The sequence below is a fragment of the Phascolarctos cinereus genome, unplaced genomic scaffold (genome assembly GCF_003287225.1).
Source record: "Phascolarctos cinereus isolate Bilbo 61053 unplaced genomic scaffold, phaCin_HiC Scaffold_9;HRSCAF=440, whole genome shotgun sequence".
NCBI classification, from domain to species: domain Eukaryota; kingdom Metazoa; phylum Chordata; class Mammalia; order Diprotodontia; family Phascolarctidae; genus Phascolarctos; species Phascolarctos cinereus.
The window spans coordinates 27,820,968-27,835,336 of NW_027556402.1; the positions used below are offsets into that span (position 1 = coordinate 27,820,968).

The 14,369-nt window shown below is 37.7% G+C and overlaps 1 protein-coding gene across 3 annotated transcripts in view; it reads left to right on the top strand.

The window, feature by feature from the left end:
* Positions 1-13,359, top strand: part of ARHGAP24 (Rho GTPase activating protein 24) — a 98,285-nt gene extending 84,926 nt beyond the window's left edge. For all 3 annotated transcript variants that reach the window (XM_020988340.2, XM_020988341.2, XM_020988342.1), the window contains 4 exons: positions 1,168-1,241; positions 3,780-3,901; positions 8,440-9,475; positions 12,572-13,359. In XM_020988340.2, coding sequence (XP_020843999.1) covers positions 1,168-1,241; positions 3,780-3,901; positions 8,440-9,475; positions 12,572-12,815 — 1,476 coding nt within the window. In that variant the 3' untranslated portion in view covers positions 12,816-13,359. The remainder of the gene's footprint in view (positions 1-1,167; positions 1,242-3,779; positions 3,902-8,439; positions 9,476-12,571) is intronic.
* Positions 13,360-14,369: the final 1,010 nt, after the last annotated feature.

The window sequence follows — 14,369 nt, forward strand, 5'->3', positions numbered from 1 at the left end:
AGGACAACACCAAGATTAAAAACTTAGGTAACTGGAAAGAGGGTGGTACCTTGCAAAGAAATGTTGCTTAATTGATTAGTCATATCCAACTCTTGGCGACCTTATTTGGGGTTTTCTTGGCAAAGATATTGGAGTGGTTTGCCATTTTCTTATCCAGCTCATTTTACAGGTGGAGGAAACCGAGATAAAAAAGTTAAGTGCTTTGCCTAGGGTCACACAACTAGTAAGTATCTGAGGCCAAGAAGATGAGTTTTCTTCCTCTTTGCAGGTTAAGCCATAAAGAAGCAAGAGCCATTTGTACAATAATTGCTAAACGTCTCTGGAGTTCAGGGCTCCTTAATTTTTGTTTTAATTTTTTTAAAGTGTTCTGTTGGGCTATATCAATGACAACTAGAAAAAAAGTATGGAAGGCTCTGCCCTGGGGGCAAATTCATCATCTTTGCTGGACTTTTCATATGTAAATGAACTATTCCAAGCCTCAGATCCCCTACCCGGTATGGAATGATGCAATTACACCTAAAATGGCTTGACCCTTCTATGGCCTCTGTTCTTTCCACTTACAATCTATAAGCTTGCCGAAAAGGGCACTTTCATATATATGACACAGAAAAAGCCACCACCAGAACCACACCGGTATGGAATGCCTCCATGGACTCTTTATAGCTCCCTCTTTTCAAAGCAAAAACAAAAGCAAAACAAACCAAAAAACCCCAAACCTGCTCTGTAGCAACAATAGAATGATCCAGCCTAACATAGGCTTATGTCTGATCATAGGTAGGTGGCCTCCGAGGGGAAGATAGGCTGACTGTCAACCTTCCTGGAGTTATTACTCACAGAACATGCTTGCTAGTCAAATAGTTCAGCTGCACTGGTTTCTGTAAGGTGGTAGCATGCAATCTACTCATTCCTCAATGGGTCTTTCCCTTTCCACGATGAGTTAGTTTATCTTAGTCTGTCTTTATTCTTTCTGAACTTATCTGAGGCCAATGTTTAATCTACAATAACGTCTATAGTAATACCCATTTTTTCCCCCAAAATGGATCCTTCTGGAAATGAAATAAAAAGAGAGTACACTTATTTCCTATGTACTTTAATATAGGTATATATGATATAGGTATTTTTCTCTGGAAAAATAGATCATTTATCTCCTTTTTCTTTCTTACACAGGTAGTTAAGGAACTAGCGAAGCAGGTGAAAAGTTTGCCAGTGGTTAATTATAATCTCCTCAAGTACATATGCAGGTAAAACTTTTGATAAAAAGGTGATAATCATTAGCCTGGTCACTAATTTACTTTGTCAGCCCGGTCATTAATATACTGTGTGAACTTGAGTAAGTCACTTGGCCTCTGAGAACTTTCAGTTGACTCACCTGTAAAGTAAGGAGATCGGATTAGATGTTCCTAAAGTCCCTTCCGGCTTCCAGCTTCCATATTTCTTTTATTTGCTCTTCCTGTTCCTATTCCTAACCCACAGATGGTTGCTTTGCCCTATTAGCCCCCTAGTCAAGTACATATACCAGATGTCTGCATCTGTGTTTCCTCTTGTACAGAACAGAATTACTATGGGAAGGATCCATTCATTATCTGTTAGGTAAAACTAATGAACCTCATAATGGTCTAAATTTAAACCTAGCTCCCATCTCTATTAGTGGGTCAACAATCTTGATGAATTTTGTTTCTGAAAGGAAGAACAGACATCAAAGAATCAAAAAAGCATTGATGCTGCAAATGATTGGCCACCATAAACCAGTTAGTCTTGTGATAACTTTTCCGATTTCTTCTGCTTAATAGCCCAAAGGTCAGAAAGATCATTAAGCCCTACTTTCCTGCTCTGTATTCATAGTAAAAAATCAAGACCCAGCAAACTTTTACGCTTCCGCTCCATGGGAGGGTTCTGTCTTCCCTGAGCTCACCTAGGAAACCTGCTTTTTGGTTTGACAGGTGTATCCCTCCGCTCCAGCCCTGCCTCCTGGCCTCAGTCAAACTTACTCTCAAATGCTTTTGGTGTCAGAAGTTAGACCTCCTTGGGGTCCAATCCCTACCTCAAAGGAAGTGAAAAAACACTTCACTGGAGTATTTTCTTAAATAATACCTTCCTATCACATATTTTTAAACTATAATTTAGTTTTTAAAAAAACCTCATTTTTTTAAATTTTTCAGAAGCATGTCACTTGTGTAAAAAAGAAAGGTAATTGCATGGTAAACTAAAATGAAGAGGGGCTGAGAGTATGGCTTGATGATCAGATGTAGGAGAGTAAGATTTACCGTGGATATCCATAATCACAATGTTTCATCAGTGGTGGCAGCAAATAGGTGGATTGTATCTTAAATTTAGGAATAGGAAATTCCATAAATAATAATATCCCAATATCTTTATATTCATTGCATAAGTATATCTTAACTACATATCTTTTGTTACTAAAATATCAGATTAATGGAAACATCTGTGCAATATGCAAGCAATGCTGTGACTGTTATGAATAAGTAAAAGCAAAGATTCTTTGTCTTTCCAGCAGAAAAATCGTGTTTTATCCTTTTTTGTTGTTGTTAAATAGATTTAATTGTTTTTGTTGAGTCTTTTCAGTCACACCCAACTCTTTGAGACCTCATTTGGAGTTTTCTTGGCAAACATACCAGAGTGGTTTGCCATTTCCTTCTTCAGCCTATTTTAGAGACAAAAAAACTGAGGCAAACGAGGTTAAGTGACTTGCCCAAGGTCACACAGCTAGTAAGTGTCTGAGGCCAGATTTGAACTCAGAAAGATGAATCTTCCTGATTCCCAGCCCTGTGGTCTATCCATTGCATCACCTAGCTGTCCATAAGTAGATTTAAGCTGACTTTTAACCTCTGCTTTTGGAGAAAGAATTATTACTTTCAACTTTAGTCTGGCACTAGGTTTGCTATACACACACACACACACACACACACACAATATACATACATACATACATATATATGTGTGTGTGTGTATATATATATATATTTTAATGGCTTCCCCTAAGCAGTAGCAAATACATGAAAATGGACACATTTTCTAAAAACCAAAATGTCTTTATACGTCATGGCTATTTTATCTAACATCAGCTCAGTGCACCTTCTTCACAAATCACCAAGGGCAAAATAATTGCTTAGAGCTTTTGCATAACTAAAGACAGTTTGGAAAGTAAGGGAGGAAGGGAGTAGGTGAAAGATATAATGGGGAAAAAATCCCAAACATCTGCAACCGGAAGGACAAATGGCAAAGGTTTTTTACCCCTGGCTACTTCACATCTGGGAAGTTGGAGGGGGGCGGGGTCATTGATTTGTTTGTGTTTGCTGTGTTGTTTTGTTTTGGACTGGATCTATTATTTTCTCCAGAATAGGGTACACTTGGAGAGGAAAGGCGTTCTGCCATTGCATACTGGAATTGCCCTGGAGTTTCTAGTCTTCAGGAGTCTTCTGGGGTACAGAGAAGTTGTGACTTTCCCACAGAGTCAATATGTGTCACAGGAGTGGCTTCATGAAGCCCTGGTCTTTCTGACTCTGTGCCAGTTGGCTAGGCAGGTTGGGATGACCTCATCAAGCTAGTCCAGTCACAGTCGGACACTATCTATTTAAATTCTCTAATAAGTCTGTTAACTCATCATCACATAGTACCGTACTCCACCTAGTGCTTTGTCCATGAATAACATGGAAAATAGAAAACAGCCTGAGGTAATGGGTATGTGTCTCATGATCCCATGATCTTCCACTGACAACATCAATCCCTCTGTATTCTGCTTCTTTTCTGACATCAAACAGCTTCTTGAAGGAAGTCCAGTCCTACTCAAGTGCCAACAAAACCAGTATTCAGAACTTGGCCACAGTCTTTGGTTCCAGCATCCTACGTCCCAAAATAGAAGACCCCAGGACCATTATGGAGGGTGAGTAGAAGACACAGCCCACCAATTTCTAAAGCAAGAAACAGCTTTGGACAAACATTTTCTCAATATTCTGGATAAGTTTTGTCCTGTATAATTTTCAGTTGTGAAGGAATCCAAAGTTATTCCACGTATTGACTGTGGTTTGTTGCATGGAAAAAATATTGTTTGGGAGTTAGGCGGTTAAAAAATGTGGTATGCCATATTTTATAGAAAACTACAGTCTCATAGTTGAAAAGGATATCCGATGATGTCTTATAATTGAATAATAATAATAGCTAGCATTTATATAATGCTTTAAGGTTTGCAAAGCGCTTTACAGGTATCTCATTTGATGCTTATACTATTCCAGGGTGGTAGTTTCTCTTGTTATCCCCATTTTACAGATGAGGAAACTGAGGCAGACAGCAGTGAACTATTTCCTCAATACATGGTCATCCTGCCTCCTCTTGATGATTTCAACTGATGATAGATTACTGTCTCCCAAGGTAGCCCATTCTATTTTGGATATTTCTAATTATTAGGAAGCTTTCCCTCATACTATGATCTCATCTTGTGATCTTTCCACATACTAAATCTCTCTAATTTCTGTTCCTTATTTTTAGTTCTGCCCTCTGGAGCCAATCAGAACAAGTATGGTCCCTCTTCTCATTTTGCCCTTCAAATTCTTGAAGAGAGCCATCACTCCTCTTGGTAGGCCTTCAGAGGAATGATTGATTAGACCTCAATTTTATTCCAATCAGTATTAATCAGTTCAATGTGATTCCATAGAGGTGGTGATTGTTACAATTATTAGTGATCTCCTCATCTAGTAAAATACATTTAGCCAGTCTAGTTAAATAATATTAGCATAAGAATTACATATATTGATACATATTTTACCTATATTATATCTAGGGATAATTAAATAAGATAGATTCTTGCTTATAATAGGTCTCAAACTTTAAACTACAAGCTAAAAACAAGTTTACTGTTCATTACTCTCTAACCTGTTAGAAAATTTACTTGCTTAACCCCAAGAATGCTGACTACAGAATCTTCACCCTTTTTGGTGTCGAGTGAGTGACAAAACCCAGTGTGGATAGAGTGTCTTGACATGATATGGAAAGTCCCCCAATTTATTTTTGTATCTCTGGGCCATCCACTTGCCCAGCATGATGAGGCGCTCATCTTATGACCACTTAGTCAGTGGGGATGACCCTTGCCTTACCCATCCTGTGACCACCCATGCTGGTGCATCATTTCTGGCCCTCCTGGAGGGTCATGAGCAAGGTCTATAAACCAATAAGACTCTGTGTTTTACTTTGCCTCTTCTGTGTGTCTGAGTATCAAGCCCTAAGAAAGGCCTTGGGGACAGGAAGCAACTCAGATTATGATGCCTCAGTGGTTTTTTTTTTACAGATTAGACAATTCTGGATCCCACAGCCTTATTCAAGTTAGACATCCCAGTTTCTTCAACAGGTTCTCATGTGGCGTGGTCTTCATTCTTCCCATCAACTTCTTTACCTTCCTCTCAATGTGATCTACCTTATCCTTGTTCTTTTTGTAATGTGATGATCCAAACACAGTATTCCAGATGTGGCCTAATTAGGGTAGAATAAACCAACTGATCATTCAACATTTATTAAGTACCTACTGTTTTCAGAGGACAATATGAGGTGCTGCAAATGCTAAATGTAGCATTTCAGCTGACCCTGATCTTAAAGATCTCATAGATTAATAGGGAATACAACAGATAAAGGGGAAGAGTGACCAGGAAAAGGAGTTTCTGTTTAGATAAGAGCAAAGGAAAAAAAATCAATCAATAATGACTCTGATTTAGGTTCAAGTCTTCAGGAAACAATATTAAATTTAACATGAATATATATCCAAGCCATTTCTAGCTTAGAGAGACAGATGTCCCCCATTCCCTCTAACATGACATTGTGCTCCTAGAAAATTTTAGGTAACATCTTTAGAAATCTTGGACAAGGAAAATATCGTTTGTCAAAGTACATTTTGTTGTTAATATTTGTTAGCTACTCAGTTCCTTTCTGAAGCTCGCTCCTGAAGGACTGAAGAAAAGTACCATCCTGTGATCCATATTTTAACCTGAATGCAGAAGAGGATACTTTCTGAGATGGGGCCATGAGTCAACCACTTCTGGTGGACAGGGAAGCAATGATGTTATCTAGAGTTCTAGACAAGAGTTGTTTGGCTGGCACCCTTCATTTCAAAGGAAGACCTTAGCTTTTGTTCTTCCCACTTTCCTAAATGGAGAAGTACAGAAAGTGTTTTAGATTGGAGAAATAGCATTTCAAAATATTTTTGTAAAAGCTAAAAGGAGGTGTGGTTTTGTTTTGTTTTGTTTTGTTTTTTTGACGCAATGGTGGGGTTAAGTAACTTACCCAGGGTCACACAGATAGCTGGTAAGTGTCTGAGGCCAAATGTCAACTCAGGTCCTCTTGATTCCAGAGCTGGTGCTCTATCTACTACACCACCTTGCTACCTGCCATGGGATGGATTTTTATTTTTTTTATGTGTTACTTAGAGGGATTTTGAATGGAACCGCAATGCACTAGACTGCCATGTTCCATCGTTCTTTTTTTTAACTTTTAAAAAAATTATGAATTTTACCAAATAAACATCAGATAAACACCAAATAAAACAAATATTTCCATATATATTGTAGAATATGAGGAGAGCATTATACATAAAATTTAGAATCTTAATTACTCAGTGGATCAACAAGCATTTACTAAGCACCTAGTGTGTGCTGTGCTAAGTACTAAGGCTACAAAAAAGATAAAATAAAAATCTCTGCTCTCAGAAAGCTCACAGTCTAATAGAGGAGACAACATGAAAACAACTATGTACAGATAAGATATAGAAAAGATAAATTGGAAAAATCAGTAGAGAAGGAACTTACATGAAGTGGAATCAGAAAAAGCTTGTCAAACTTTGAAGCTGCTAACTTTGGATATTTTCCAGGCAAGGCCTAGCCTAGGCTTTCTCCTCCTTCTCTTTCTAAAACAGTCCTATTTTACCTGCAATGTCCTGGGCTAGGGCACCCCCAATCCTGAGGGAGAACCCAATATACATCTCCATATTCTGGCATGGTTTCTGTGCCTTGTCTAGAAGAAAAGTTGTTTGGAGCCCTCTAGCTTGGCTCCCTCTTGTCCTTTGTTTCACGGATCACCTGATTTTGGCCATCTCTAGAGATTCCTTTAGGCAGAGACTTTTAATATTTTATTTCAAACTGTGAAATAGGGAGTTAGCCCAGCACAGGCTGTTGAGTCTGAGATGACCTCCCCTGGAGCCTGCTCAAGTTAACTCTGAGTTTGGGTACTTTGAAGGGAATGGCCTTAAGTTTGGCCGTGGTGGACCAGTCCAAGCCCTTAAACCAAGACCCTCAAAACTGGCCTATTTAGCCCAGATCAAGGCACCAAATTGGTGTAAGATGCAGTCTGCAGTCTCCAAATCTGTCTGAAATAACCCAAGCCAGCTGATAAACTCTCCATCAGTTCATCTAACTCATCATTGTTTAGCTACATATATCCCATTGTATTCATATTGCATTCAATTGAGACCTTTTTTGTATATTTAACATTATTTAAAGTATGTGGGAACATCTCAGATGTCCTCTGTATTGTATGGTATAAGATGCCAATAAAAATCTATTTCAAAAAATCAAGTCTATAAAGTGAATTCCTATACAGAAGCAAGATCTGCAGATCTTGCATATTTGTTTTGATTATTCCCTAATGGGACAAACTTATTAAGATGGAGATAGCCTTTCTTTCAAAAATATCAGGACCTTTTATTCAAAAGAAGCTTAAATTTCTACCTATATCCCTCCCTAATCCCCTTCCTAGGGAGCCTTCCTTTATAATAAATAATTTTTTTAAAGGAAAAAGAAAAGAAAAAGAAAAAGAAGGGAAGGGAAAACAATCAGAAAAACTAATCAGTACATGGGAAAAAAAAAAAAACAAGCCTGATTTTATAGTCAGTGTTCAGCACCTGTGTGGAGGAGTAAGGAACAGGGGGTGGGGTGAGGAGTAGAGTATTTTCTCCTGTCTCTAATTTATAACAACAACAACAACAAAAAACCAGCCACAAGCCTTTTCTAATTTAGCAACATTCATTTCCAGCGGTTTTTTGGTTGTTCTTTGCAGTTACATTGCTCTTATCCTTTTGTATATCATTCCCTGACTCCCATTATTTCCTATGGCATCAGTGGATTTTCCATGCTTCTCTGTACGTCTTACAACACAATAATATTCCATTACACTCATGCATTCCCATTCATCTAGCCATTCCCCAGTCTACGAACATCTATTTTGTATCAGTCTTGAAATGTTGAGACAGTGATCCCCATTCAAATATCAAAGTGAACATGGCTCCCAAATCTGTCTGGATAATGGTGTTCTTCTTTTCTTTAACAACTAAGTTCCTGGGCTTCATAATTTCAACAGTGAGTGAATGACACTCAACGTGGGAAAGGTTAATTAGTCATTCTAAACTCTTTTACTCATAGGAGCTCATTTGTGGTTTTCTTCCAGGCACTCCCATAGTCCAACAGTTGATGTCGGTGATGATTGACAAACACAAGCAGCTCTTCCCCAAAGATGTAGAGCTTCAGACCAAGCAGCCAGAGGTCATGGGCAACAATAACAATAAAATTCAGAAGAAACCCATGACTGACCAGCTACAGAAGAAAGAGAACAATAGTACCAAAGACACAGAAAGCATTAGGTGCTCTTGGGATAAGCTTGAGTCTCCTCAGAGAGTCAGCATGGACAATGGGTGCCTCATTACTCTGCCAGTGACCACAGCCAATGGCCCACCAAATAGTGTACACAAATTTGATGTCTCCCGGAGTCCTGCTCTCACAGTTAAAAAAAATCCTGCCTTTAATAAAGGCAGTGGCATAGTCACCAATGGCTCCTTTAGCAGCAGCAATGCAGAAAATAATGAGAAAAGTCAGTACTCTTCCAGTGGAAGTTTACACGCCAGGAGAACTTCTTCCCTAAAAGGGGCAGGTACCAAAATGGGAACATGCAGTGTGCAGAGTGGAGGAGTCCGCATGGGCATTTGGAGCACAGACATTCTCGGAAACACGGTGACCAGCCATGGCATAAGCTGGGTGACCAATGGATATGTGACACTCAGAGATAACAAACAGAAAGACTCAGTCGTAGGAGACGCGGACCAAGCTAACAGGCTCTCTACCTATGACAACGTCCACTCTACGGTGAGCTTGGAGGACAAGCAGAGCATGGACAGTGCTACCTGGTCTGTCTCCTTGGGTGAAATATCCCTTTCTGATAATTCCACCTCTTGTCCAGACCATGACTTCTGTGGTGCAGACCTTGAAGATCCTATATTGGAAAGATCTTCCCTCGAGGAGTCCTCCTTATACCCTGGAGATTATGAAAACAAAATCGAGAAGAGGAGTGTGGGAGATCCCAGTAGGGACAACATGGAAACCTTTATTGGGATTAACACAAGCAACGCTAGTGCCCTGCACAACCTGGTTTCTAATCTAAAACAGGAAATAAATAAACAGAAAATAGAATATGAATCCAGGATAAAGAGGTAAATGGTATCAGATATTTGTAAACATAAAGCATACAATGATAGGGAGAAGATTGGGGTGGAAAGTGTTGAAGGGACTATGTAGAGAGGCAAAGAACTGGCAGGCAGTAGCAGGAAGAAGTGAAAGAAAGAATAAAGAGAAATTGTGGCATGAAATACAGTTATGCATTCTTTATAATTTTATCATATGGCCCAGGAGATCTCTAGCATTTGGTTAATTGTTCTCAGTAGAAATCATTGGGAACAATGATAATATTATCTGAGTCAAGCATGCTGGATCCCAATTTCTTAAAGCTATGATAGTTGCTGTATATTACATAAAGCTGTTATTGTTAAGAACTTTCTAAGAGAAAATTGCTAGACTAAGGAACATGGAGAAAGGATGATCTTCCTAATCAGACTAGGCATATTCACAATGGATCTGGGCTAGTGTTTCTGAATTCCTGACAGATATTGATCATTGGGATTTGAGAACCCAAAAACCAAGTATTCCTGGGACTTCTCAGGAATTCCTGAAGTTATAAGTTATTCTGTATTTTCATAACAGTTTATGTTTTAAATAATGAGTTACCATAAAAATAAATAGCAAGTCATTTTTCTCTGATAGGGTTATATTAAAAGTTTAAGAGGTTTTTTGGTTTGTTTGGGTTTTTTTTTTTTGTAAAAAACAAGTTCATAAAAATAATTGCATGGTTTACTATTAGAATAAACCAATATAGTATTGCCAATGAACAGACTGATTTCTTTTGTCTTTCTTAATGTATTTAATATTATATTTCTAACATTCTTCATACTCATTATTATGAATATCAACAATTGTTTAATAAATAAAAATATTGAATTTAGTAGTATTTACAAATAAATGTAACCTATAGTGAATATTTAAACATTTGAAAATGCCAGGTTATATTCAGATAACTTAATATTCAGATTTCCTACCAAGGTTAACAGCACCATGCAGAGCCCCATATCAGAATTGCCAATTTAAAAGACTTATTTTGCTTCTAAAATTTGTTAATCTTTAAACACTACTCATACAATTTGTATAAACTACGCTATGCATATGAACTTATTAATGTCCTATTTTTAAGAATGACTCACCATCAGGAGCAGACAGAGCCATGACCACACACTTAAGTTATAAGCCAGACTGACTGATTAGATCATGGCCAGTTTTCTGCTGTGTGCTCCTGTCCTGATTTCCAGAAATGACAACCTTAACCTTTAACTTTGTGTGTCAGAGTTTCTTTCTCTTGCTTTTGACTTGATGCCCATATATTCCTTTGACACAGGCAGGTCTTTATATTGATTTTTTATGCCTTTAATGATCACACTTTTTCCTTATTTTCTCAACTGATTTTTTTTTCTCATGATTCTGAGAAATATATAAATTTCCTAAGAAATGCCATGGAGGAATTCCCTTATGGAAACATTCATCTGGGCAGCTGAATAGTACTTTAACTGGGAAAACAGAATTGAAAAAAAATTGGCCACCGGTTCCAAAAAATTTGGGTCTGTGCTAACAAGATGAAGATTACTGCATGCTGTCATGTTAATTTTGGTTATAGTAATAGTAGCACTTTAAAGTTTACAAAGTTTAATAATATATTATTTGAGTCTCATAACCACCCTGTTGAGGTGGGTGCTTCAGACATTATTATCACCATTTTATAGGAAAGAAAGCTATGGCTCAGCGCGTTTGCTCCATTATATGAACCTCTGAATGCGATGGAAAAAGCAGTGCATCGGGGGTTAGCCTGAATCCCAGCTCTACCAATAAGTAGCTGTGAAAGCTTGAATAGAATATTTAACTTAGCAGAATTCAGTTTCCACATTTGCAAAATGGGAGGGAATCCTCAGGCTCCTTATTTTATGGTATTCATTTTTACTTCTCTTACTGGGCTTAGGGATCGTGAGATTATGGATGGGGGAAGTAAAGAAATTTTACCTTTTGTCATTTTGAGTGATAGATGCCTCCTGTGTACATACACCAATACAACCTTCTGTTTACAGGGGGTAGAGAAGGCATGTCATAATTCCAAATAAGAACTCTTGTACATAGAGTCTTAAATGGAGATCTGCACATGGATGGAAGGACTGAATTTAGGACAGTAGTTCTTAATTTACAGTTGGTTTGCTTACTTAGCTCAAGAATCCTATATGTTATTGCAGATAATGGTTAGGCTAGAAGACTAAAAGGATCACTTGTGTTGGGTATTAAAAAGATACTTGTTGGCATGGACTTTTTGATAGTATGGAACTGGGTGATGAACTAGAAAAGGTTAGGGAATAACTGTTACTGACAATGGATTTGAGAACTCCAGTATCAAATACCATCCCTGTTATTTTTTTAAAATTTAGCAAATATATCCTTCAGTTCTACTCAATCATACTTTATCCTTTTCATTTCCTAAAGAAAAAACTTAAATTTTACCTTCCTGGGAAGCCTTATGATCCAGCTGAAAATGATCGCAGTATCCCCTTCTGACTTACAAGTAGCTGGCTGCAGATGTTGGTCTGTCTATAGCAGGAGTGGGGAACCTGGGGCCTCAAGGCCACATGCGGCCCTCTAGGTCCTCAAGTGCTGCCCTTTGATTAAGGGGATTTGTTCTGTGAAGTTGGGATTCAGTCAAAGGGCCACACACTTGAGGACCTAGAGGGTCACATGTGGCCTCAAGGATTCAGGTCCCCCACACTCCTGATCTATATAGTATCATTCCATCTTTAAAGAAGTGCTCTGCCCCACAGAGATTTAAGAACAATGATAATAATGACAAAGCACCTTATAAAATACAAATAAAGCAAAATAATGGGTTTTTTAAAGAAAATTAGTTCTGCAGATGAAAAATAGGTCAGTCTGATTTCTTATCTAATAGTGAGAAAGACTAGAGAAAGTTCTAGGCTGTAAGCACTTGAATTCAGATGGCTTGGGTTCACAGTTCTGGAACTGCTGTGTCACCCTTGTTTAAGACACTTAAACCTTCTGGACTTTTTCTTCTAGAAAATGAGGGGAGGGGAAGATTCAGCATTGGTATCATTTGTCCATTTTTCTCCATTTTTGCTGAGTCCATTCTGTGCCTTCCCCCCCCCTTGCAGTTTGGAGCAACGAAACTCGACCTTGGAAATGGAAATGATGACCCTCCATGAAGAACTGGATCAAGAGAGGAAAAAGTTCACAATGGTGGAGATCAAAATGAGAAATGCTGAGCGAGCGAAAGAAGATGCGGAGAAAAGAAACGATCTATTACAGAAAGAAATGGAGCAGTTTTTTTCTACATTTGGGGACCTGACAGCAGAGTCTCACAGAACTGAGAGAGATAACACCATATGGATCCAATGAGCTTTCTTTGTTGCTTGGATTGACACACTTGGAAGGAATTGCAGTGGGGATAGTATGCTGTTTTATATTCTGGTAACCTGACTGATAAAAGCACTTGGCACTATAAATCCTGGAAAGAAAAAAAAATATAGTCTATTAAATCATCTGTTCTTTCAAAGTAAACTAATCAAAGTTGGGCTATACTCCTGAATTTTCCAACAAGCCACTGTCAAGTATTAAAATCTGAAATATGTATATATAGTCATTTTTTAAAATCACCTAGGAATGAAAGTTGTATTTAAACTGGCAAATCAATTGAGTTTTCTATCAAGCTTTCTTCCAATGCACTACTTTTGGTATTAATGTTTCATTGATTTATTTTATGGCTCGGAAGTTTTTGTTACCCATCTTGCTGGAAATGAAGATAAGAAAATTATATTGTACATGTTCATACACCTACAATGTAAGTGATTAAAAGTCAAGCAATAATTTGTGGTTGTGCTGTTTGGCCATGAACAAAAAATAGTGTAAATACTTTTATAAAAATATAACCTATATGAAAAACCTTGAGATTCTCTTAATTTAAAAAAACTTTTTTAAACCAACAAAATTTCACCTTCTCTCCCTTCCACCTCCCCATCCTCTTCAGAGAAAGAGAAGAGGGGAAAAAAAAACTCCCCTTGAAAAGATTTATAGTAAAGCAAAACAAGTTCTCAAATTGGCTATACCAAAAAATATATATCTCAATTTGCATTCTGAGGCTTCACCTCTCTATCAAGTGGTAAGTAGCATGTTTCATCATGAGTCTTCTGGAACCACTTTTAGTTGCATCGATCAGAGTTCCCAAACCATTCAAAGATGTTTGCCTTTATAACGTTATTGTATAAATTTTTCTCTTGGTTCTGCTAATTTCTCTCTGCATCAGTTCATAAAAGTCTTCTCAGGTTTTTCTGAAACTGTATCCCTCATCATTTCCACAAATTGTCTCCAACTGATGGCACCCCATCAATTTCTACTTCTTTGCCACCACAAAAAAGCTTCTTCAAATGTGTTTGTACATATGAATCTTTTTCCTCTTTCTTTGAGCTTTTCTGGAGTATAGACCTGGAAATGGTATAGTTGTGCCAAAGGGTATACACAGTTTAATATTGTTTTGGGGCATGGTTCCCAAATGCTTTCCAAAATGACTGGACCAGTTCACAGCTCTATCAAAAGTGCATTAAAATACCTGTTTTCCCACAGCCCCTCTAGTATTTATCATTTTCCTTGTTTGGTCATTTTTGCCAATCTGATAGGTATGATGTAGAACCTTAGAGTTATTTTAATTTGCACTTTTTAAATTATTAGTGACGTAGAGCAGTTTTTCACATGACACTTGATAACTTGGATTTCTTCCTCAGAAAACTGCCCATTCATAGCCTTTTATCATTTGGGGAATCATTTCTCATTTATCATGTTCATATCACTTATAATTTGGGGAATGGCTCTTATTCTTACAAATCCAACTCAGCTCCTTATATAAAATTGTACCAGAGAAACTCGCAACAAAGATTTTCTGCTTTCTTCTAATTTCTT